The sequence below is a fragment of the Chiroxiphia lanceolata genome, chromosome 3 (genome assembly GCF_009829145.1).
Source record: "Chiroxiphia lanceolata isolate bChiLan1 chromosome 3, bChiLan1.pri, whole genome shotgun sequence".
Lineage (NCBI taxonomy): Eukaryota > Metazoa > Chordata > Aves > Passeriformes > Pipridae > Chiroxiphia > Chiroxiphia lanceolata.
Genome location: NC_045639.1, coordinates 7,348,066 through 7,372,577, shown reverse-complemented (window position 1 = coordinate 7,372,577; position 24,512 = coordinate 7,348,066). Strand labels below are relative to the sequence as shown.

General features: G+C 38.2%; 1 protein-coding gene across 1 annotated transcript in view; it reads left to right on the top strand.

Annotated features, from left to right (window-relative positions):
- The window catches only part of KIF16B (kinesin family member 16B), a 133,412-nt gene that overhangs the window by 89,823 nt on the left and 19,077 nt on the right, over window positions 1–24,512 (top strand). The window contains 2 exon segments of the mRNA XM_032682679.1: window positions 4,014–4,026; window positions 5,448–5,537. Of these exon segments, the coding sequence (XP_032538570.1) occupies window positions 4,014–4,026; window positions 5,448–5,537 (103 nt within the window).

Below are 24,512 nucleotides of genomic sequence, written 5' to 3'. Positions count from 1 at the left end.
AGCATAATTAAAGTATTTTGCACATATGCACAACAAAGGCTAATTCCTTTCAGGCTCTCTTTGTTGTTCTGATACTTCCCACCCTGCATTTCCAAAGTGCCACTTCTCCAAACTGTTATCTGCTTCCCCTCCTTTCCAGTGGCTTTCTCAGTTGATCTTCTGTGCAGAAATACTGGGGGGCAGGGGGAAAGCATATTCATTTTGTTTCCTCTGGTACTCAACCAGTATTTTTCCAAAGCAAGATGTAAAGTCTAATTGGAAACGTGCTATCAGTGCATGTGGACATGTAGCATAGGTGATGTACGTGGCATCAGAGACAGAGTTGGCAGCCTCCTTCCTGAATGTACTGCCAGATGCTTCGTTAGCTGCTGCAAGGTGGAGGAGTGACCTCCCTCACAGTGTGAAGGGCCATTTCTGAACTGTGCTCACATTCTCTTTTACAAAGGTTTTTATTAAGATGGGTTACCTTAGCTCTGTTTGTTCTAATTAAACTTTCATTTTGAAACATACCGCTCAGTTTTTGGGTGGAATACCTCCTTTTGCCTGTTGAACTTTGATTTTCCTGAGGCCAGCAAAAACCCAGAGCCAGAGAGGTGCTGAGAGATGAGGAAGTGCACATGAAACTTCCCTTAGGACTGTTCTCACCAACTATTTTCTGCACATGGGATTTACTAGACTAGATGATGGTTAGTCAAGATAACAGATAAAGTAAAAAGTAGCTTCTCTTCTTAATAAATTGGGGATTTCTTTCCAAGTATTCTCCCTTCATCCCTGAAACCCATGTAGGCATCTGCAATGAAGGAACAGTTGAAAATGTATCTGCAGTTTGGGGGTTTGGCAGTTTTGGGGATGTTTCTTACAGTCACTCCCTTATGTGAATTGATCCACTGTTACGGCTTTCTCCTTTCCCTCCAGGTCTCTATGTCACAGTGGACTGCTTTTGCTATGGTCAGGATTTAGCTCCACACTACAATCCACAGACCTTCCACAAACTCTTTTATTTTAAACCTTTTACCTGCAGAGCTCCCAGCTCTAGTTTGATCTGTATTAATCTTCAGATGCTCCTACAGTTATTCTGCAGAAAATCAGAATACATGGAATAGTGATTTTTTTGTCCCCTTAAAAATTAGGAAAATAGGAAACCATGACAGAGGGGAGGGAACATGTACCTGTTTATTTCATTTCTCTTCCTGATGGATCAGAATACCATGTCAGCTGTTGAAATAATTTCAAATTTCAGCCTTACTTAGTTCAAGTTTATTTTCAAGTGATCTCGTATGAATAAATGTCAGTGTTGTGGAAGGGCTGAGTTGTTGCTAGTCTAATTCCTTTGCTAGCTCCCAAGCTTTCTTCAGCAGGGTCCTCTTGCTCTTGGAAAAATGGGTAGCTGACCTATTTGCATGTAATAGCACTTTGGAATCTGACAAAGGGACAAGGGATGATTGAATTGAATTTTAAGTCCCTAAACCTGTGAATCCTGGGTATCTCAGAGGTATTTTCCTCAGAAGATGTTTCTAGTAATTGTATTTGTAGTTAATCCTGCATGTTGCTGTAAAAAGGAGCAAATGTAATGAATTTCTGTGTATAACAGATATATGCATTTCTTCTTGTGACATGCAGTAGTAAGATTATTTTGCTTATGTGCCAAAAGAGAGAGAATGAGTTCCACTTTTCTTGGCAGCATCACGGTCAGTTCTAAGTCTTTCAAACCCTAACATACCATCCAACAATATTTCCTTTTAGTGCAGGTTTAGCATCTTGTCTATCTGGACATATATATGGGAGCAGGCCAGCAAGATGGTCTGTCCACTCAGGTTCTCTCACTGGATACAGATCCTACTTTAAGATGTTGAGTGAGTCCCACAAGAACCTACTGGAGAGAATTCAAAACAGAAACAAACCCATACTTTATTAGAGCTCAGATAACACCTTCTTTTGCAGCAGGATAAGTCACAGAGCTGTTTGTGCTGCTCTGCTATTAAGTATTCTGTATGAATTGATGCATTTCCAAAAAAACTTCCATTTGAGCAACAGTTTTATATGTTGTCTTTAAATTCATGATGAAATAGTAATAATTTAATCAGGTCTAAACATATTTATGTTAGAGCTAAATTAGAATGCCAGAGAACTATTCTTGTATTCTCTCCTTCCTTTCATGTTGTTGTGATATGCAGAATATTCAGACAAGGCTGTGTTACCAACAGTGTGTGGGAAGAGCTTTTGCATCAATAGAACTGTTGGCATCTGTTACAGACAGTGCCTGTGTCTGCAGTACCTATGGATAGCAGAAGGAGCAGTGAGGCAGCAGAGTAGGTGGAACTCCAGGTCACATAAAGGCACAAAGGGTCTTCCTGAGAGCAAGTGATGGAAACAAAGCTGGGTATCAAGCACAGCCCTGCAGGGATCCTCTAACAAAAGGGAAAGTTGTAGATGAGCCTTCTCATTCTTATTCAGCTTTCCCTCATTGTTCCAAGTGCTCTCCTTTTATTTATCCTGTTTGATATCCTTTCAAAACTGGTTCTTTTGCTGGTGTTTCAAAGCCTTTCAGTCATGTCTGACAGTTCTCTGTGGAGAAGATTCCAGGGCAGATGCACCCAAAGCAGTACTTTCTTCTAGCCAAATGCCATGGTGGGGCTGCTCAAAAAGTCCACATTTCTAATCTAAGTTTCTTTCTGAGTGTAGTGAACTATTGCAGAGTAGAAGGAAAGTGGCAGCATGTTCACTGATATATAGTTTCTTAAAGAAAATGATGCATGGCCCAGAACTACCTAAATTAGTAAGAAGAAAAAGTCCAATATTCCCTCACTCTATCAGATTAATGCCCTCAATAAAAAATAAATTAAAAAAAAATTTTTAGGAAGCTTTCAGCTTTTCAGGTGCTGTTTTCATTGGCAGTGTAAAGAACAAGGTCCCTTTCAAGAAATAGGAGTTTTCACAATGACTGTAGACAGTTTAACCAGCCCAGATAAGCAATGGGCATTTTCTGTTCTAATTGCTTTCAGGATCAGTGGAATATTTATTTTTCTCCCTTGCCATGGTTTTACTTCTATTCCTACCATGTATAAAGAGAGCAAGTTCTGTGGTGTGCTTTGCAGTGGAATGAAATGAAAATGTCTGTTATGTTATTTTCTGTCAGTTATCATGAGAAGAAATGATAAGGAGACCGGACTGTAATATCTCCTTTCAGATTTATAGGTTTTACATAGGAAATGTTGTGTTTGAATGAAAAAACAACCCCCACAATTCTGAGGGAAGTCTTAAGATCACGGCAGTGCCTCAATAGAATATTTCAAAAATCTATCTTACAGAATTATTCAACCATATGGGTTTGTATTAAGAAAATATTTTTAACTGTACTAGCAAATTATGAAAAAAGACCTTTTCAAAATTGCTTTACTTGATATTGTTCAAAAGATCTGCACATGTCCCCATCTCATACCTACAGAGTGTATAGTCTGTCATACAGCTTTTTTAAATGGGGGAAAAGAATTCCAGCCCAAACTGGTTGGATCAGCTGTAGGAGTAATGCTCTGTTCTCGAAATGCTACTTGTATGCCAGATGTGCTGTAAATTCTCCTTATACAAGTAGAGTTTGATTCTGTCTGTCCTAATAATGTTATTGCTGTGCTTTGGGGACCAGTTAGGATTTTGCTTAGCTTTGAAATTCATTTTTCAATAATATCAGCTGTAACAACAATAAAATTATGCAATTACCTGCTAGCCTGATTACAGGAGTTAGGAAAGTAAACAAAGGAAAGTAAAAAAGAGGAAGAGGGGGGCCAAGTCAGGACTAAGCCACCATGTCCTGAAGTCCATATCTACAATGTTCAAATCCACACATTTTTTGAACACTTCCGGGGCTGGTGACTCCTAGTAGCAGTTGAGCTTATTGGTTGCATGAAAGATGATTTTTTCTCAGAAATAGTGAGTTTTTATTGTGGAGACATGCTAGAAGAACTTCCGTTACAATGTTTGTGAAATGTTTTGAGAAGGCCAGTTTTGTTTTCTTGCAGCTTTTAACTGAAAGTTGAGGAAAAACCCACCCCAAACCTAGTTCCTCTTGTCATAAGACACACAATAATTTGTGGTTACCTAAACACTTTCCCCAGTTTCCCTGTTCTGTAATCAGCAGCAAAGGCAGCAGTTTGTTGCAAACATGGGGTAGCAGTTGTCAGCATTGGTGCTTGAACACTGGTTTCCTCTGCTTTGTTGTTCTTTCTTTTTCTCCTATTTAGTTATCCAGCTCCATTGCAGCTTTCTTCACCTCCATAATTTTTTGATATCTCTAGTAGTGAGGGAACTACTTATTCATTTTTGGAGTCACTTTAAGATTAAAAAACCTGTGTCTTTGTGAAATGTGTTTTATGAAATGCTTTTTTTTACCTTCATGCGTAAAATCATAGCTAGACAGAGGAAATACTACATATTAGGCCTGTAGATTAAAAAGCAACACTCTTCTCAGTTTTAAGCAGTACCACTGGGCTTTCTCCAGCTCTGCTAGTCTTTGTAGAACAATGCTCAGTCTCCCTGCAGCTTGGCTTCTTGGTAGCCTTGGGTCACCAGAGCTGCAGAAAGACTTTACTGTAAAATCAAAGGCTCTAGTCACAGTACTTTTATGACCCACTTAGAAATGTCTTTCATTTCATCTAATTTCAGACAGTAAAATTTTTTTCCTTAAAAAAATTGTTGGTTGAGGATTTCTGGTGAGGATTTTGTGAATAACTGATGGTGAGGTTGGTTTGCCCTCTCCCTTTGCTCCTATTGTTATGCACTTTATTCTCTTGGAGTAATTATGTTGATTTTAATAAATCTTCCTGTATAAATGGGATGTTCATCGCCATGTTGATGATACAGACCCAGAGTGTTTTAAAGGAATATCTTCTACTGAAAATTGGCATGCGTAATATTTTACCCTACAAATTGGAATCCCGTTCTATGTGGTAATGAACTCTGTGTCTGAGAAATGCTTTTTTATTAATTATGTATATCTATGTGTATGAGAATATACATTTCTGTGAATATTTAGAGAGGCTACAGTACACTTGTCCTGGATGTTATTCCTTCGTTAATGGAACACCCACTGATTGTAATGCTGAGAGCTGCATAGCTGCACCAAGAAATGGTTGAGGATTGGGGGTATTTTAATGTGTTTATAGCCTTGTCAAACCACTCCAGAATAAGGAATAAATGCATTCAGGGTTTTTTCGGTTTTTTTTCCTTTGCAGTCAGTGCTCCTTATTAAATACAGTCCTGTCACTGTAATGAAAGAAAAATTAAGTAAACTTATAAATTTAAGTAAAGTTATAAAATTAAGTAAACTTATAAAAAGCTTATAGATTTAAGGTATCTAAGAATTGCCTCTTTTAATCTTATAACCTTGTATACTGCATGGTGTTGTGCATTGTGTGGATTTACTTCAGTTTCTTCTTTCTTATTGTCTGCTCTAGATAACAGTCCTGGATGAGACATGGACAGTGTTCCGGCGGTACAGTCGCTTTCGAGAAATGCATAAAACTTTAAAACTGAAGTACCCAGAGGTAAGTTTTGGTAAAAAATTCTTTTGCAGAAAGGGGTGGAGGTAGAGACTGGAAAAAAAGTGTTTTGAAATATGTTTACTCAAAAAGGGTGGTGACTTGAGACAGCCAGCATGCCTCCACCAAGGTAATTCCTGCCTGACCAACTGAGTGACCTTCTATGGTGGAGTGATTACATCAGTGGACAAGGGAAGAGATTATAGATGGGTGTCGTCTACATTGATCTGTAAGGCCTTTGACATGGTCCCCACAACATCCTTTTCTCTAAATTGGAGAGAGATGGATTTGATGGGTGAACTGTTTGGTGGATGAGGAATTGCTTGGATAGTGACATCCAGGGTGTGGTGGTCAATGGTTCAGCATCCTGATGGAGATCAGTGCCAAGTGGTGACCCTCAGGGGCCCATGCTGGGACCAGTGCTGTTAAATACCTTCATCAGTGACACAGCAGGATCAAGCACACCCTCAGCAAGTTTGCAGATGACAAGTCTGAAGGATGGAATGCCAGAGAGGGACCTGGACGAACTCAAGAAGTGTGCCTGTGTAAACTTTGTGAGGTTCAACAAGACCAAGTGTGGGGTCCTGCATCTGGGCAGCCCCCAGTGTGAGTACAGGCTCGGGGATGAAGGAATTAAGAGCAGCCCTGCCAAGAAGGACTTGGGGATGCTGGTGGCCAAAAAGCTGGATGTGATCCAGCAATGCATGCTTGCAGCCCAGAAAGCTAACCATCTCCTGGGCTGCATCCAAAGCAGTGTGGGCAGTGGGGTGAGGGATTCTGCCCCTCCGCTCTGGTGAGACCCCACCTGGAGTCCTGCATCCAACTCTGGGATCCCCAGCACAGGAAGGACATGAACCCATTGGAGCGGGTCCAGAGAAGGGCCACAAAGGTGATGAGAGGGATGGAGCACCTCTGCTATGGAGACAGGCTGAGAGAATTGGGATATTTTCAACCGGAATAAGAGAAGGCTCTGGGGAGACCTTATAACAGATTTTAAGTACTTGAATGGGGCTCCTAATAAAAGGTGGGGACAGACTTTGCAGCAGGGCTGTTGCGATAGGACAAGAAAGATTCAGAATAGATACAAGGAAGAATTTTTTTTACAGTTAGATGGTGAAACACTGGCACAAGTTGCCCAGAGAGGTGGTGGATGCCCCATACCTGGAAGCATTCAAGATCAGGCTGCATTGGACTCTGAGCAACCTGATCGAGTTGAAGATGTCCCTGATCACTGCAGGGGGCTTGGACCGGATGCCCTTTAGTGGTCCCTTCCAACCCAAACAATTCTGTAGTTCTGTGATTCCTCTCAGACATACACTTCCAGTAAGACTGACAAGCCCTTCAGCAGTTTAAAGCTCCAAGACAACTCAATACAGGATGGATGTTGCAGTAAAACTGTGACTCCGAGTGTTGCCTCTGGCCATTAATTCCCTTTACTGCTGACTAGCGCCATTCCCTGGAGGTTCCTGTTTTGTTCATTGCAAGGTTCTCGCAGTCAGATCATGTCATCTTGACAACTTCTCATTTAAAAGAAGAGCGTTGCTCCACAGATACCCTTTTGTAATAGTGGCTTCCAGGTTTCTGCAAAATGAAAAATTGATCTTTCTGACCACCTTGGAGACTCAGGGCATTCAGGATGAGGAGCTGTGCCTGACGGAGCTTTAGTTCATTGGAGAGAGCATTTGTAGAATTACAGTTCTCAGTTTCCACGTCTGACTTTTAATTATTAACGTTTTGCTTCCTTTCTACTTGTTCCCTTGGATATTAGAAGAAATAAGTCATTCAAGCAATGAAAGTGATCCTGATTTGAGAGTTAGTACAAGTGAAGGAGCTTGGGCCATATATTCGTAGGCAGAATATTAAAAAACATGAATATGTTTAAGAAAGAGGGACATGCAAATGCTTTCTTGGTCTTCATTAACATATGCTTTAAGCTAAAAACGAGTTGAGTATGAAACAATGTTGAGTCTGAGACTTAAGATTATTCCCTTTCCGAAACAGTATGAAAACCAGAAATGGAAATATCTAAGGAATATCTAAGCACCAAATATCTAAGGAATTTTTTATTTTCTTTGTCTAAGAAAGAAAAAAGAGAGGCAGAGAAAAGAAAAAGAAAATTAGGTCATCTTTTTTGATTGACAGAAGGAATTTTTTAAGGTAAAATTGAATTTTGAATGGGAAATTGAAATATTCTCTTTCCACAAATGCTTTTAAAAATATTACTTGTGAACATCAGTGTCATATTTTTTATTGGAATGAATTGCCATTTCCTGTTGGATGTTAGAGTTATAGTCTGTCAATGGAAATATCCTAATTGCATCTAACTCCTGAAAAAACAGCCAGGCAGTCATCCAGTTAACATGGAAAAAGGCCATCTGAATCCCTCTGCAGACTGATTTTCCCCATTTAGGAAAGTGTGTTTGAGTGGTCTTCTTCAGAGTCTGTTATCAGTCCTGACAATACATTGAGGAACAATTGAATTTGGCTTTTACAGTTGTGTCAGAGGGAGATCAACTTCTTTCTTGTGTGTAGTAATTGGATTCAGGAGGAATCTGATGTTCTTAAAGCAACTGTTAAAATGTCCTGTGTTCTGCAGTATATAAATGTCACCTTTTTGAACCAAACATTTGTGATTGACAGGACAATTTGGGGTTTTTTGGTGTTACAGGAGGGAGTGTTTGGGGTTTTTTTTAGTGTTTATTTGTTTGCTTTGAAGCACCATGAGAACATGAGTGGTATTATTAGGTCAAAATTAAGTCCTTCATCCAAGAGTTTACAACTGAGAAAATAATCTCAGCCTAAAGCACAGGTACATAGTCTTCTTCATCTTAGAGACTTCCCAACTGAAGTTGGTTTTGTTGTCATTAACAGTTCATAGTTAATATTTTTCCTATGGATTTTATATATATGTTCCATTCTCTCTACCACTCACTTCATAGAGAGCAATTATCTTATAGAGGCAATTTTCTTTTGCTGCCCTCTTTTTTTTAGCCTTTTCTGTCTGTTTGTCTTTTTTGCTTGCAAGGTCAGTACATTCACTAGTTTAATGTACCAGTTTGTTCCTTATTGACACTTCTATGTTGCCATAAGTCTGTGTCTTAGGTAAACTTCCTAAGGTTAAAGGAATTATTGGTTTACTTATGCCAATGAGTCAGTGTCTAATTTCCATGTAGGAAGCACATTATAGTATGTTTTATTAAGCTATCTGTTTCCTTCTCAACAATTTCTGTAAGTCAGGGCAAATACCAAGTCTTACAAGATTGCCAATAATATCTTTTTCCAGCCTTGACTGAGCCTCCACTTCACAACAACCTTCCATAAATTATCAGAGAGGTTCAAGTGTCTTATCTTTGCTCAGTACCAAGCATATTAAAAATCAGGAAAACCAAGATAAGCATCTGATCGTGTCAGCTACTGCTTTTAGACAGGTACTGTCACTTAAGTACCTGTTCTGGAGACGCTTGCAGCACTGATGATGTCTTCTCTTTTTGCATGATACAGGCTATTGTGTTGTGTTCATTCCTGCTTTGAGACATAGGGCACCACGAGGGAATGGAAGGTTTGTGGGCAGAAGAAGACTAGATAATATGCAGTGTGTTTCTTCTCCTCATCAGCATTTCTCCAAACTACTCTGTCCTTGTTTATCAGAGGGGAAGAGCATGTTGTGTCCTGCAGTAAAGGTCTGGCATTTATTTTCTTTGAAGGAATTTCATTATCAGTATTACATATGTGAATGATCAATGGCTTTCCATATTTTTATCTTTATTTAAAATAGCCTTAATTTATGGTAATTTTGGATTAGTTTTGCCATGTAAGTAGGAGTTCAGTTTGTTTTGTAAGTTGAAACTCATCTGTCCACTTCTGCTCATCTGTCATTGACCTAATTTGGGATTCATCATGATGCTGAAATGTATTTTAATACCCAACTTGGCAGAGTTGTGTCTTTGCTTACTGTGTATTATTCCAAAGAAACTCAATGCATAAAAGGATGTTATCAGAATCCATCAGAGTTGAGTTTTATTTTGCACAGTTGACCTTCCCACTCTAAATTAATATTTATAATGAACAGCGAAAATACTGTGGATGTGTTTAATGTATGAGTGTCCTGCTTTTAGAAGTGAACTTTACAGCTCATTAGTTGCTCAGCTCTGAGTTACTACATCAGTATTTTAATAATTTGCTGATCTTGCATTTCATGTTGCTGCCACTGAATTCCCAAAGGGATGTATTGGCAAACTGATTTGTTAGGAAGTTTAAAAAAAAAAAGTATCTCTTTCAAAAGCAGAAACTATCTTCCAGTCTTACAACAGCCCATACATATTATATACCTGTGCATTTCTTCTAATGTAATTAAGTGGCTGCTGACAACTGCATATCTAACTAAAATGTGTCATATGCAAATTTTTAAAGTCTGTAAAAGCTGCAGAAGGGTGAGATTGTACCAGTAGCAGATAAGTATCAAGCATTTAACGGTGCCTTGGGTTCTTTTAGGTCTGCACAATTGTCATTTGCCCAGCTTCAGCTTTCTTGCACTGCTAGATTGTTAATGACCATTCTAGTATTTTTGGAATTTTAATTAAGAAAATACTTGGCTTTCAGTTGCAATTGTCTCTCTTATGAATATACTTTTTGTTTGTTTTCACTTAGAAATGGGAGAAAATGGGCTCTTTATAATAGAGAAGTAAGAACTTCCACACTAAAATTCTCCTATTTTTCCCTCCTTCTTCCCTCTTTTTTTACGGTTTTTCTTAATGGTTTTGAAATACTACCAGAGTTGGTTTCTGCAGAAAACCTTCCCTTCCTGGTCCTCATCCTAATGTGAGGGAAAACTCACTTTCCTAACACTTTCTTATCTCTTTCTTCTTTCAAAGAAGAGCAGAGTAACAGTTCCTATTTGTCTTTCCATACCAAAATCCAAGGTTTATGAAGTTCCTCCTTCATGTGGGAGCCCTTAATTCCCACTTGTATCTGGGTGTCTAAGCCAGGTGTTGTGGGGCTTTCACTGTAGGCTCTGCTTATGGAGTTTCCTGTCAGTCTTCTTGAAATCTCTTTCCATGTGCTTAAAAATCTCTACATGATGTTAAGGAAAGCACCTACTGTTGAGGCATTTGTATTATGTGACTTAAAATATTAGAAAATCCCTGGAGAGCTGCCAAGGAGAAGCTAAAAGGCAGTTATAGATTAATTCATGGAGATAACATATGTGTGTAGAATTCTGCAGGAGTGCCAAAGCTATTGACTTTTAGCTCATTTAACAGAACGTAATCTGTATTTGAGGTATGAAGTCTGTATGAAGGTAGATGTTTGTGTCTTTCACAGTCTAAGGCACAAAAGGACTGTTTATAATTTTCAAAGAATTTTGGCTTGTAACCAAGCCAACTTCTGCTTCCGCTGGTCTGTTTTTTGTCATCTTGCATAACTGAATGCATGCATAATATCCATATCTGAAACAGCAGGAATGTCTGTGGAAGCCTGAGCAGTCAGGCTGAAGTTACCTTGTGATCTGCCTCTGTCCCCACCTAGTATTCCCACCAGGGAAAAGAGAGTACAGGATGTATTGCAGGAACACACAAATATGTGCAGTGGGCAGGATTAGAGGCTGTTGCTTGGGTGACAGGGTTCTTCAAGTACATTAACTATTAGACAGTAGATACTGTATTTTATAACTGTTAGGAAAAAATACTGTCCAGTTTTGTTGTTTTTTTTTTTTTGTGTAGTGTTCTGGAGAAAAGGCCATGAGAGCTATATATTCTTATATATATATGTTTTATATATACATATTTTCATTTCTGAAGAGAATATCCTCTGCCTGTCAGGGTTCTCTTTGTTTGACAGAGGATCATTCTGTTAAAATGAACTTGAGGCTTTTGTCAGCTGGAGGAGTTAACAGGCTGCTCTTTGCTTTGCACGCCTGTAAGAATTGCATGAAACTAAAAGAGCAGAAAATATGTCTCAGGTTTTTCAGAAATAGTAAATGAATGTTTTTGAAAATATATTGAAATCAAAACATTTGTTGCAAGTTTATTTTAAAAATATTCTGAAATATTTTTAAATATTTCAGATTTTTCAAAACTCAAAAGTAGTCTGTCCATTTTTTATTTGAAGGATTTTTTCATCTCAGTAAAAAAAGACAAGAAATGTTTGGTATCTCAGTGAAGCCAATTCCTGTTTCATCTATCCATACTGCCCACAACCACCTCTCTGTGTATAAACCTTATAATACCATTATACATAATGTGTATGTTTGCTATTACAATAGAGAAGACACCAATTTTTTAATCCGTTCTTAAGTTTTTTTTTTCTGGACTCTTTTTTATTACTACTCATTGTTTAGAAGTAATTCATCTGTAATGATGAAAAGGCAAGAAGTATTCGTGGAACCACCACTGACTGATCTCACTGTCCTTTCCTTTTGCCTCCATGCTCTTCTTTTGAGTGACTACCAGAGAAGGATTTCAATGTCCTTGTTAAATGATCCATACATCTGGTGCTCCTGATATGTAATAAGTGGAAGAAATCTTCAACACAAAGTGCTGGCTCAGATAATGATGAGGGGATGAATTTGAGGTGAATTCTGGATTCTGGAAGACATTCTCTCCAGGATGACTGGCAGAGAAAAACAACTTCAAGACAATTGGTGGCAGTTGGGGATATTTAATCTTCCCCCCCACCCCCAATAGTCTCAAGGATAATTAGGCAATTTATGTGTATTTGTGTAATTATTAAATTATTTTTTAAAGTCTTACCAGAGAGGCAGAGTTCTCCCTCCCAAGTCAAAATACAAACAAATTAAACCAGGAGCAGAGCAGTAAAAAGCAGACTCATGCAGAGCACTTGGGGCAGTGTTTGGGCTGGGATTGGGATTGTGGCTGTCTGACTGCTCCCATTTTGGTTTGTAACTCTGCAGCTGTAGAGTTTCATTAAATGTAAAATTTATGTTAATCCCCTGGGAATATTTTGAAAGGAAAAAGGATGAGGAAGCAATAACACTGAGGTACTTGGCTTGCAGGGCTGGCAAGCCAGTTGCCATGTGACTAGTGAGCTCCTGGAGCTTAGAGCTAATTTGGCAGCAGAAGTCAGAAGCTTGTTGCATCAGAGCTAGCCTGAAACTCTGCTGATTTTACTACTGGATTTTCTCATTTGCTGGAATTAGTAACTGTATATTTAATTAGTATGTAAGAATTAGGTAGTATGCTCATGTTGAATGCAAAGTTCTGGACATTCTAGTGTTTGATTGTAAGTAGCATAAAGCACTATAGCTGTAAGTAACTAAATGTTTGTAAGATGATATTTTAAATTATTTTGTTCTGAAACCTGCAGTGCTTATGCCAAAGCCTTGATCCTGTGGTGACTGAAGCCGCAATCTGTCCACAAATTCATTTCTTGTTGACACTGATGTTTAGAAACCCTTGTGACCAAGAAGCAATTTAAAATCATGGGTTACATGCACTGGAGAGAGCGGAGTGTACCATGTAATAATGAAAATGATGGTACAAACCTTGCTACAGAGACTATCTCATTATTTTAGAAAGTTTAGGTTTGTTTGTATATGGATTCTCAGTTCAGATTATTTCATGAAATCCTATGACCCTTATACTGTCTACAACAATACTTTAAGATTTGTTTCTTTGTTTGAAAATTTGATCCAGTGAAAAAATAAAGTTGATGTGTTCTGACTAACTGGAATGGTCTTTCTGGGTATCTGGATATGAACTAGCAACTTTGGACTTTTTTTTTCCAAATAAGCCTATATACTGTAGTTTTGTTTTTATGCAGTGGAAAAACATAGTAGGAGTCACAAGTTTAATATGCCAGCCATAGGACAAACACCAAGAGCGTATAAACAGTCTGAAAGTGTTTTTTTGTTCCCCTGGAAACTCTATATTAGGGCACAAATGAAAATGAAAATTATTTGCAACATTGATGTGCTTGTAAATAGCCAATGCCATGATATGTATTAAAGTACCTCTGGCAGACTTATAAGGATATAGAAAAGTGTTTAGAAAATAGTTTTTGAAATACAAATCCTAAACTAATCTTAATTTTTACTTTCTAGCCTGGGACTTTGCTAGCTAGGTAATGTATCTTTCCATACATATTGAAAGAAAAATATACTAAGTTTGAGAACACCTCTCTCTGTATAAACCTTATAATACCATTATACAAGCATGTGATTATAGCCTTCAGCTTTATTTAGTACAAATTACAGTAATTATGGTGTAGTTAATTTTAACATTCATATTCTTGTCACCTATAACAGCCAGGAAATGCATACACAAGAAGCATATTTTGTCACATACACGTTTCCAGCTCCTGTTCCTAATTATATTATGTTCAGAGCATTCCTAAAGCCTGCAGGTTTATATATGTAGAACTTCCATATCCACTCTAGTTTGCCACAGATGGGATTTAAGTGGTAGATGCTTAAATGCTTCATCTGGCCTTTCTTTCTGCAGCATGAGACTGCTGAAATTTTTAAAAGGAATTCTAGGATTTTGTTCAGTCTACAGCTGAGGAGGAGAATTTGTTCCCATAAGTAAAGTGGAAAACATCACTGCTAACCATGTCATGTAGTTCAGTGCAAGTTTGATAACAGGAAAATGTGTGTATTCCATGTGCTCCCTCTGAATTTGTAGTTGCTAACCAGGACTGGAGCATCTGAGACACAGGAAACTCCCCCAGCATGTTTGCTTCCAGCACAATACGCAATTCCAAATCTATTTCTAGTGGGAAAATAAATTCAGTGTGTGAATTTCTTGTTGCAAAACTAAATCTGGATGTGTAAGAGCCTTGGGAAATCCTGGCTTTGGGATTAATTTGTGATTGTTGTTGCTTTGGGTACTAGATTTGTGCAGCAAAGTTTTCTTGACTTGGTACAGGCAATTCGACAGAAATACAACTTCTCTCTATCTCTCCTTTCCTTTCCTCCCCCCTGGATTTTGGTTGTTGATGGGACTTGGTCTCTTTTGGTCTGTCCTGAGCAGCTAATTAAACCTGTGAGTTTCCAAATGGTTCTCTGGGAGAACACCAGTAGCTTTATAGGTCTTCTGATAGATTTAGAATGAGACAAGATTAACCAGCAGGCAGGTTAACCATCAAATGCCAGGTTTCATGGCTTGTGCTGTGCAAAAGTCTTGTGTATTAGTGACATAGAAATTGAAAAAAAAGAAACTTTTGGAGAGGGGTGAGTCCTCCTTCTCATTATTTACAAACCATTTGACAGAATAATTGCTTTGATTATTGGATAATCTGATTGGCAAGGCTGTGCTCAATTATCTAGTGAATTTGCATGATATCAAAATATTCATGTTGTTTTATCAGTAAAACAGTTTCAGATGGATAACCTCTATCTGTGAGAGAGGAAAATACCTCTGAGAAGAACAATTCCTAGACAAAGTAGCTGGAGGACTGTCTGTCATCTTGGGGAATGCCTTGGGCTGCAACTCTGTATCTCTGTTTTCTTCCTGCTTAGTGAAAACCAGAGGGGAGGATTGGAGCTTTTACTGTTTCTTTTTTTAATGATTGCCTTCCTTCAGAGGACTTTGACACATGTTCCATTAATCATTAGCTGTTATTGGCACTCGCTGTCTTCCAAGGGTTTTGTGAAGAACAGCTTGTTCTTACTGTATTGGTCAGGAATATGCTGCTAGATTAAGTCCCTTCCAACCCAACACATTCTTTGATTCTAAAACTAACCCTATGGTTAGCATTGTTACAATCTACAAGAGATACTTTTTGTCTAAGGGTCTTTTATAAATATTAGTGTATCATGTTCCAGCTAATGATATTTCAGACACAATATGATCTTCTTATAAGGCTCTCAGGATGTTTTCTTGACTGCGGTAGTGTAAATATATTAAAAAAAATGTGGGAAGGTCTTCTACCATCTCTCTCTGCAACACACAACATACAGAAGGCTCCATTTTACAAGAGAGAATTGTCTATCCCTCTAAAGAGCCTAAAGCAAGAAAGCTCAAGCCACAAAATTTATTAGACATCCCTGCATGACAAAAATCAATAAAATACAATCTCTCATGGTTTAATATGAAAATAAACATAAAGAAGCAGTGACTCTCAGCAAAAATATTGAGCTGCAGGTATAGAATTGAAGATGTCAAGAGAAGACTGAAAGCAGAGGATGTTGTCTAGTTTACTGCAGGACATCTTTCAGAACCAAAGCCAGGAATAATAGTTTTGGAGGGCAAGCTCTCTGGCCATGTCTGAAAAACAAAATTCAATATGGGAATGCTGGTGTGAGTGAGAGTGAGATGAAAAAGCACACTTCTCATGGGACATTGTGTTAAAATATTCAATTAATTCATGATTGTCTATAAATGGTTAAAATGCTGTGAATAATAAAAAGAATTAAAGGTACAGAGTTTTGTTTGGACAATTTCTTATCTATTGAATTTATTATATTTTCTCTCCTACTTAGCTCTAGGTACTGCTGGGTATTAATGATACTTTAATGATTTGTGCTGTGCAATGCTGTCAGCAGTGCAGGTTCTCTGAGGCTCTTTGAGTGTACGCTCTGTATTTTCTATGAAATACTTTGAATTTCTTTCAAACTGCTTCTGAACACTGCATGTCCTAGTCTTGTTATGTCCTTTATGGGAAAAATTGCAGCAGAGCTTTAGCAGTTTTTTGAATCCTTAAATTACTCACTGTATGTTCAAATCTAACTCTGAATTTATTTTTATTTTTAAATTGGGGAATAAATAGGGATACCTTTACTTTTAAGTTCAGTTTTTTGTTAGTACCAGTATTGAAAAGTAATTGCAAATTACTATTTCGCAGGGTTTTATTTACACAGGTAGAGTAGCATAATTTCCATTTTGATTGTACCTGGAGGCTCTTATGTGCTATAACTCATTGTAAAGATGCTGTAAAAAAATAATAAAAAATTAATATGGTCTTTTAGCTTTCCCCTGCTTTCCTGGGTTACTGAAACTTATGTAGGTGGAGCAGCATCACTTGTACACAGACTCAGTGAAGTAGTGCTTGTTGGGAACAAACATTATAGCCTTCTAGAAGCCATCTGATAGATGGAAATTGTGAAATTACTGATGTGTAATCCAAACCCTAATACTTGCCACAGTTAAACACATCCCTCTTCTCTCTCCTGCCCTAAGTAATGAGGTTGACTTCAGTACCATGGAATTTTCTTGGAGTGTATCTTCGAGCTTTCTCTATGTATGTGGTATATACATAGGTCTTGCTTTTGAAGCATTTATCTTCAAGTACTCGATCAAGACATTTTATGGAAAAATTGGATTTTATTGAAAAAAATACCTATTCTCACCCACCACCCTGACTCTGGGACCTCAAGAGCAGTACTCAAGACCTCAAGAGCAGGGTATTGCTCCTGGAACTGATAGTAACAGTGATATTTCTGTCTCCATAGTTGCTTTTTCTGCCCTAAACATTCAAAATCCTTTGCCAAGTAAGTTCCTGAAAATACATCTTTGAAGTTTACTACATTTAATTAGTTATCTGTCATTTTAAGCTTTACCTACTGACAACAGTAATAGTAGAAAGAAAATACCAGATTTGTATAAAGCTCACAGATAGTTTTTAATTCTGTGATAAAGCAGCTAATTCTAAAGTCTGTAAGACTAGACGTAAGTGAAAATTTATATATAACCTATGTGACTATAAATTACTGTTGGAGGGGGAACTAAGCAGTTCTTTTTAAGCCTCCCATTTGTGTACTTGCACTGCCTTTTCTCTGGTTTTATCATTTTAAATGACGCAGAAGGCTGCCTAACTTCTTGTAATCAGTCCAGTTTGTTGTGAGAGTGACCACTTTATATCTCATAACAAATCACACTTAGAGGCGTGCTGCATGTTTGTTTGCAGGTATATTTCTCTATGACAGCTGTTCTTTAAGACCCTGAGATGTGCCATTAATTTTGAGTAGTCAGAAAGGCATCCATCTAGTCAACAGTAGAAATTATTGCTGCTCCTTGATGAGTTTTCATTATTAGCATTTCTCAAAGGCAAGGGTGACTGAAATTTATGGCGTCAGTCAGCCACACGAGACAGGGATGTTTCATAAACGCTGCCAGATGTCACTGAGATGAGCTCATGTGCAACAAGCAAATAATTTTTGGGAAGAGCTGTTAAAACTGCTGTGGTGAATCCTCTTCTCTGAAGTGTTTCTGTTGCTTAAGTCAAATGATATTGTGACTTTTCAGCTTCAGTCAAAGTGGCCCCCTAGCCACCATGGGGCAAGGCAGCCACAGCGAAGGTAGTGGTTGATACATGGCCCACTTGTGCTGTTGCAGGGACTTCCTTGACCTTGCCGGAAATCCCAGCAGGAAGATAATTAATCAAATCTCAAATAATTTTTGAAAGGAAAATAAACCCTGAAGAGAGCTCCAGAAAATCACTTTTTTTACCTTCTTTTTGAGAAGTGGAGTTTGAGTCACACCTTGATGAAGATTGATTAATGTGTTGAGCTTTGAAGGCACGACCTTGCAAACCCAGCAGTTGTTACCATTTCTTTAAAGAACTATCCAAATATCATAACCTGAGACCGCATGAAAAAAATAATGTTTAGTTGTCAAAATCATGACCTAAAAGTGTAGAGAGCATGTGTTAAACTTGACCATAGACTCTCTAGATCAGGACATACCCTTGTCTTAGACCATGATCTGCCATATGATATCATTACGGATATTTTTCCACAAGAGAGTTCTGTCTTGGGACAAGGGATAGATGAACAAGAGAGCAAAATCAAGATTGCAAGGGCACGCTATGTTAAAATTTTTTCATATTTTTTTCCCAAACACATCTACAACTCATATTTAATTATTTTTATTTGGTTTTGACTGGTTTACCTCTGAGGTAATTCTATCTTTTGATTGGTCTATGCTGGTTCTGCACCATCTTATTCTGCCTTTCTACAGCCTGAATAGGAAACTTAAAATATTTTCTTTGCCATTTGGGCCAGTTTATGTCTCTCTTTCCTTGGCTGATAATCCTGGAGCTATGCAGGTAGCAATTTATATGTAGAAAGATGCCTTGGCTATATTAGTTTCTGAGTTTTATAAAAGAGATGAAAATCCCCAAACTGCATAATTTTATAGAAATGTGCAAGGTTTGCATGACTTTTGTTACATCCTATGGCTCATTTTTATAGTTATTCTGTATTTAAATGCTATTGTACTGCTTATAATGGAAAAAACAATGAAGTAATTTGTCAAATATTATATTGACCATTGTTTATGGCTCTATTTTGTTATTGTATTATTCTGAGTGGCCTAGAATTTGCTTTAAGGAAAAGAAAAACACTCCTGTAATGCAAGGTAACTTTTTTGGCTGAAGTTAATTTGATTTTTCTCAGTAGCAGGAGACAGACTAAATGGGCTTAAAATGACACAATAAACCCTGGCTTCCACATCTCACCATAGCTCCAAAAATGCAGGTTAAGTCTAGGTCAGTCTTAATCTTGCTGGTTTAAAGGAGGAACTTGGATATGAGAATTTTCAAACGTTTTTGATAATTACAGGTGATTGTTTAATGGGCAGGTGGGCACCATTCAAAGGCAATGAGAAATCTCTGGTGTCTAATCCTATTTGGTCATTTTGCATCAGCAGAGGGAGGTTTCAGGGTGGTTCAGAGGTGAATTTCTTCTTTTGTGTTTTTTGTCCCTTTTCAGAGTTGAGGTGTTCTTTGGATAAACAATTATGCCTGTCTGAGGAAGAGAACTGACAAAAAATCTTAAAAGTTCAAAGAGAATTACCCAAAAATAGAGACAGCAGAGCTGTGAGAGCTTGTGCATCCTGAGAAGATGCTCATTTATTGGTGAATACAGAGATGATGGTGTGTGGAGGTTAGTCACAGCATCCTGACTTTGAGGGGACTCACAACAGAACTGCATATATTTATTTATGGGAGGAGATGTAAGTTCTTCTTGGCATGTCTTAGCACCCGTATTGCAGAGGAATTATATGGAGAAGGTACCTATTTATATATGGGTGATGTTCCAGAGAGATAAGTAGGAAAAAGCAAGGAATTGTAGCCAGTCTGTGTACAGTGGAGAAGTGGCAGAATTGCTTGCCTGGCAGGTTAACCCTAGAAAGGTCTCCAGCGCACTCTGGCCTCAATGGGATGTGTTCTGGAGGGGATAAAGTAGACCTGGCTCACTGGTCTGCTGACACAAGGGGCCAGACAAAAAGCAATGTGCCAACCAGGAGTTGTCCCTGCCAGGCAGAAATGCAAAGGTTAAACCAGTTCTGTGGTCAAGTAACCCTTCGACACAGAGCAAAAAGGATGGATAGCAGGAAGAAAGGGTATTCTTATGTACATGGGGCAAAACAGTTTTCTCTTAGAGAAAGGGCTATGCCATAAAGGGACTGGAAACCAAGTTGTGGCGTATTTTGTGTTCAAGGGGGAAAAAAACCATTAAAAACAAGCAAACAAACAAACAAACAAACAAAAAAAACTCCAGTACATCACTGCAATGTGGTCTCTCTTGCATTTGCTGACCAGTTTATTTAGGATTTTGTCAGAGTAGACTCCCACAAGGAAGGAGGGAGATGCTCGTTCCCCTGTGCGTGTTTGAGTGAGATCTGGGCACTGGTGCCTGTTGTAGCAGCAAGGAGAGACGACAGAAAACTGTAAGCCTGCAGCTCTGATGGAGGAGCTGAGAGACAGCAGGGATGAGCCTTGAGCAGCTCCTCAGGTCTCAGAAACACTGCAAAGACCTTGGGAGCAGAGTCTGCTTCCCTCAAAGACAGTGAAGGGCTGACCATGTTAGGCTGCTATCAGGCACCCCTCTGCAGGGATCCTGAACGTGGGAGAAACTTTGTTTACATCCTTTTTCCTGTTCTATTTCCTGGTCACTTGAGTTTTCCTTGGTTTAGGAGGTTAATTATCCTTGTTTGTTTGTTATAATAAATTGTGACTTTTGTTGCTGCTTAAAAGCTGTTCAGCCTTCTCCAGGGAGCTCGCTCCATTAGAAGGCTGACATGGGTCCTCCTCAGAGCTTTGGCTGATCCTTGGTTCCTTGGATATGCTGCTTCTGAGAATATCAAATCCCTTTCCCCTTCTGGCAGATAGCAGGGAGGAAGGATGGCAAATGGCCCAGTGGAGTAAGGTAAAGAATTAGGTAGGTCATGCAGGAATGGAGGGAAGCATAACATTAAAACAGAGACAAGTTGGGAAGCTGGAAAGTGGGGAAAGAACATGAAGAGATGGAAAAAGTAAAGAGAAGATATTAGAAATGGAAGAGGAAAAGTAGGTGACAAACTGACTATCCAGAAAATAATCCCCTGGATATTCCCTGTCCTTGATTAGTTGATAATGAAAAATACTGGCTTTAATTTTTCTGTCCTCTGAGGGCATCACTTACCTATAGCATACATTTTGGGGGAACAGGTGGTGAAGGACTATGTTACTTTTTTTTTTTTAAAGGAGAATAAGTTTAGAGCTTTCCTCATTCAGCTTTAAATAGTTTGAGCTATACCAGCTGAAAATAGGTATTTTTATAAGTGATTTTGTTAGTTTATTTTTTAGTGGATAGTATATGTTCAAATGACTTATCTTTGATTTCCATTTGATTTTTTTCAGAATTTGTAAAGTGGGCTTTATTCATTGTTAACTTTTTACCTTTGGCTAATGCTCTCTTACAAAATTCTATAGAAAAGGTGGTTTATTTCAGCCAAAATACAAGTAAAAATATAGAAGTTCAGCTTTTTTTTTTCTCCTACCTTGTTGTCAAATCCCTAAATACTTAGTTCCTGGTTAAGAATACTGCGATTTCTGCAATTTCTTTAGACTCTGGGAGTCTTAGTACATCTTGAGAAGTTGAGGCTTAAGTTACTTTGTTTAAACTTCAAAAAGTAAAAGTAGGACAGTTTTTTCTTTCATTACTCCCTGCAAAATCAAGTCAGGTGCAACCACACTGGCTGCAAAACCGTACCACATTCTCCTCTTTGATTTTTCTCATTTGTGACAGAGATTTCTGGTACAAAGGATCAAAAGTCACACATACTCTTTGAAAAATGAGAAAATTCAGAGTTTAAAAGTAACATGAGAGTTAAAGAAGAATGACTTTTTAATTTAATAGTTAGCATTTTCTTAATTTTCTCTTTTTCCCCTTTTCCCCCCCATTTAAATAGATCAAAACATTGAAGTACAAAGAGAATTTGGGATGAAAGATTAAAGATGACTCAGCCTCCATCAATGTCTGCCCTGTTTTTCTTCTTAAAAAAAAAAAACTTTTACCATATTGTAGGCACTAAAACACAGACTATACTGGCCAGAAATAATGAGATGTTTCAATCCTGTAGATTTTTGCTTGATGTTGGAAAATGGCACTTTTTTAATATTTAGGGAGCGTAACACTTGGAACAATTTCATGCTTCAGAAGTGACAAGCCTACATGACTGTATTATGTGGTATTTTACTTTGGTCCACTATATATTGAAATATCATCTGCAAAGTACTGTACAAAACTTTTTATTAACATATTCTGTTCCGCTGTACCATAAAACCCCTGAACTGAATTAAATCCAGCAGGTCCCCAAGCAGATATAATGTCAGTGAAGAGTCTCCAACTGAATATAAGAGAAATTAAAGGACACCCTTCAAATGCTGCTGGCTTTGTTTTTTCTAAAGGCCCTGAAATGAGAGTGGACCCCATCCCAGGCAGAACCTTTTGTGGTATTTGGAGCCTTCATTTGCACTCTTGGTTTCCAAAAGACTAGTCTCCAAATTTGCATCTCTCCCTGGGGCTCAGTAGTTGAAGGCTATGAAGTATGGTTTCATTTTAAAAGGGTATGTTGTTCCCAGAATCCTAACGTCAAAGAGTCGTATATAAGATAAAATAGGTGACTAAAAAAAGGGTCACTTGCTGTTCTGCCATCTGCTCTTACCAGCATTAAATGCCTGCTGAAAACCTTATTAAAACCAGTATCCTGGCTGGAATGTGGGAGAAGTAGAGGAATACATTCAGCTGTCTTACATTTACTAGAATAGCGCTTACTGGGTATGAAGCACCTTCCCCTTGAGGACTGGACCCAGCGCTGTCTAAATTTGACTGTACTAACTCACCATAGTCCATTGTGGCAGGTAAGCATTGTTTCTTACAGATAAGATTGCTGAGACACAGACAAATAACATGCCCCCAAGTAATACAAGACCCAGAAATAAAACACAACCTTTATTTATTATAAAGAAATTGGGGAGTAAATTGCAAATGACTGTTTGCCTCTCCCTAAGACTGCTACTGCCTAGCAACGATTGCCAGATAGGATAAACATCATTAGCCGTAAAGTTTAATGTCTAAAAGACATTAGGCATGCTGATATGCAGTCTTGAGGTGTCTGTGTACTATTATAAAATATATTTTCTGGCCTTGCCTTTTGGGTGCAAGAGTAGTCCCAGCCTTGCCCATGTTATATGTGCACACTCCTATGGATATAATGGAGTTTGGGTTGCAGTGATGCTATAATTAAGTGTAGTAGGGAAATACTTCTGCAGCCAAAATAAAAAGTAGAAATCTTGCACGCTACATACATGAGCTTCTCAGGAAATCATTCAAGCCCTCTCTTCCTGTCAGGCTGGGGAATATGCCTCTTAATTTCCCCTGACAGAAAACACATCACATCATCAGAAGCTTTAGAAAACGACAGAACATCCCTGCTGAAAAGGACTGCCTGCCAAACGCTTCCATTGCCACTGCAGCAAGGGGGACAGGGAGGGGAGGGGTATGCTTCAGAAATGTCATGGAAGAAGAATAATTTATCTTGCTACCTGTAAAGTCCCACTGTTATGCCTTGCATTGCTGCAAAACGTTCATCTCGTAATCAAGGTGTGACCCTTGAAGAATTAATTTGAGCAAGAGGGTACACAACTATTTAATTCTAAAAGAATAATTTATACTCCTGAGTCTGGATGGTGTGAAATTCTCTTACAGTGTTGGAGCCAAGACAAACATCTAGGTGCAAAATCCACACCTGCAGATCTCTTACCTATTTCAGTGCCAGAACAAAAGCGTCTCAGTCACATACTGTGCTGTGTGCATTAACCTGTAGCAGTGGTTATCTCATCTGAAGTTACAGTGCAGTTTCTTAAAGGTGCTGTAGCATTACTAACAATAAAATCTGAATTTATTGAAATATTTGCTACTGCACTTCACCTTAAATGAGTGAGGTATTTTAAATAAACCTGAAAATTCTATTGAATCATTGCTTTTCTGAATCTCACACAATTACATTCAGAGTCTGTATATCAAATAATACATTAGGACAGAGAATTTTTATAGATCATTATCATAACATTTATCATTACTTCAGTGTATTTGTATTGCTGGACTTTCTTCCATTTCTTTTTTTTATAAACCAAAGTTATGATGATGTGAGAATGTTTTATCATCACTGTATATTTGTGGGACTCTTGCACCAACGCATTTTTCCACACATTAAAGGAATAATTTTGAGTCAAAGTGACAAAGATCCATGGTGTCTATATATAAGCACACTACCTTTGGTAAGTATAGTAATAGAGTATTTTTATATAAGTATAGTACAATAGACCAGCTTCCTTTTACAATGACATTTCAGTCACATAGAGGACTGCATAATTCACATTTTCAAGCTGAGAAGTAGGTGGGAACTGGTGCTGTCATGTCTGGATTAAATGTTTGTACAGCCTGAAACTCAAGCCTGCAGAGTTTTGATCTTTTTCATTTTGGTAGGGATTATACTCTTGTCATGTAGTGGAGTAGAGCCCATTGGAATAACTGAGTTGCTGAAGTGATGATGAAATATGGCTGGAGGATTTTGTGTCCTATGGCTGGGTGGTCATCTGTTGTATGACAGATATGGTCTCCATATTTTATTTGTGAGATGGCCATCTGCCAATCATTTAGTTAAAGAGGAGCCAGGAGACCCTTGGGAAAGTGTGAAACACAGGAATGTTCCAGCGGGCCCAAAGCGCCTTCTGTAACTGGCCCAGTAAAAATGCTGACTG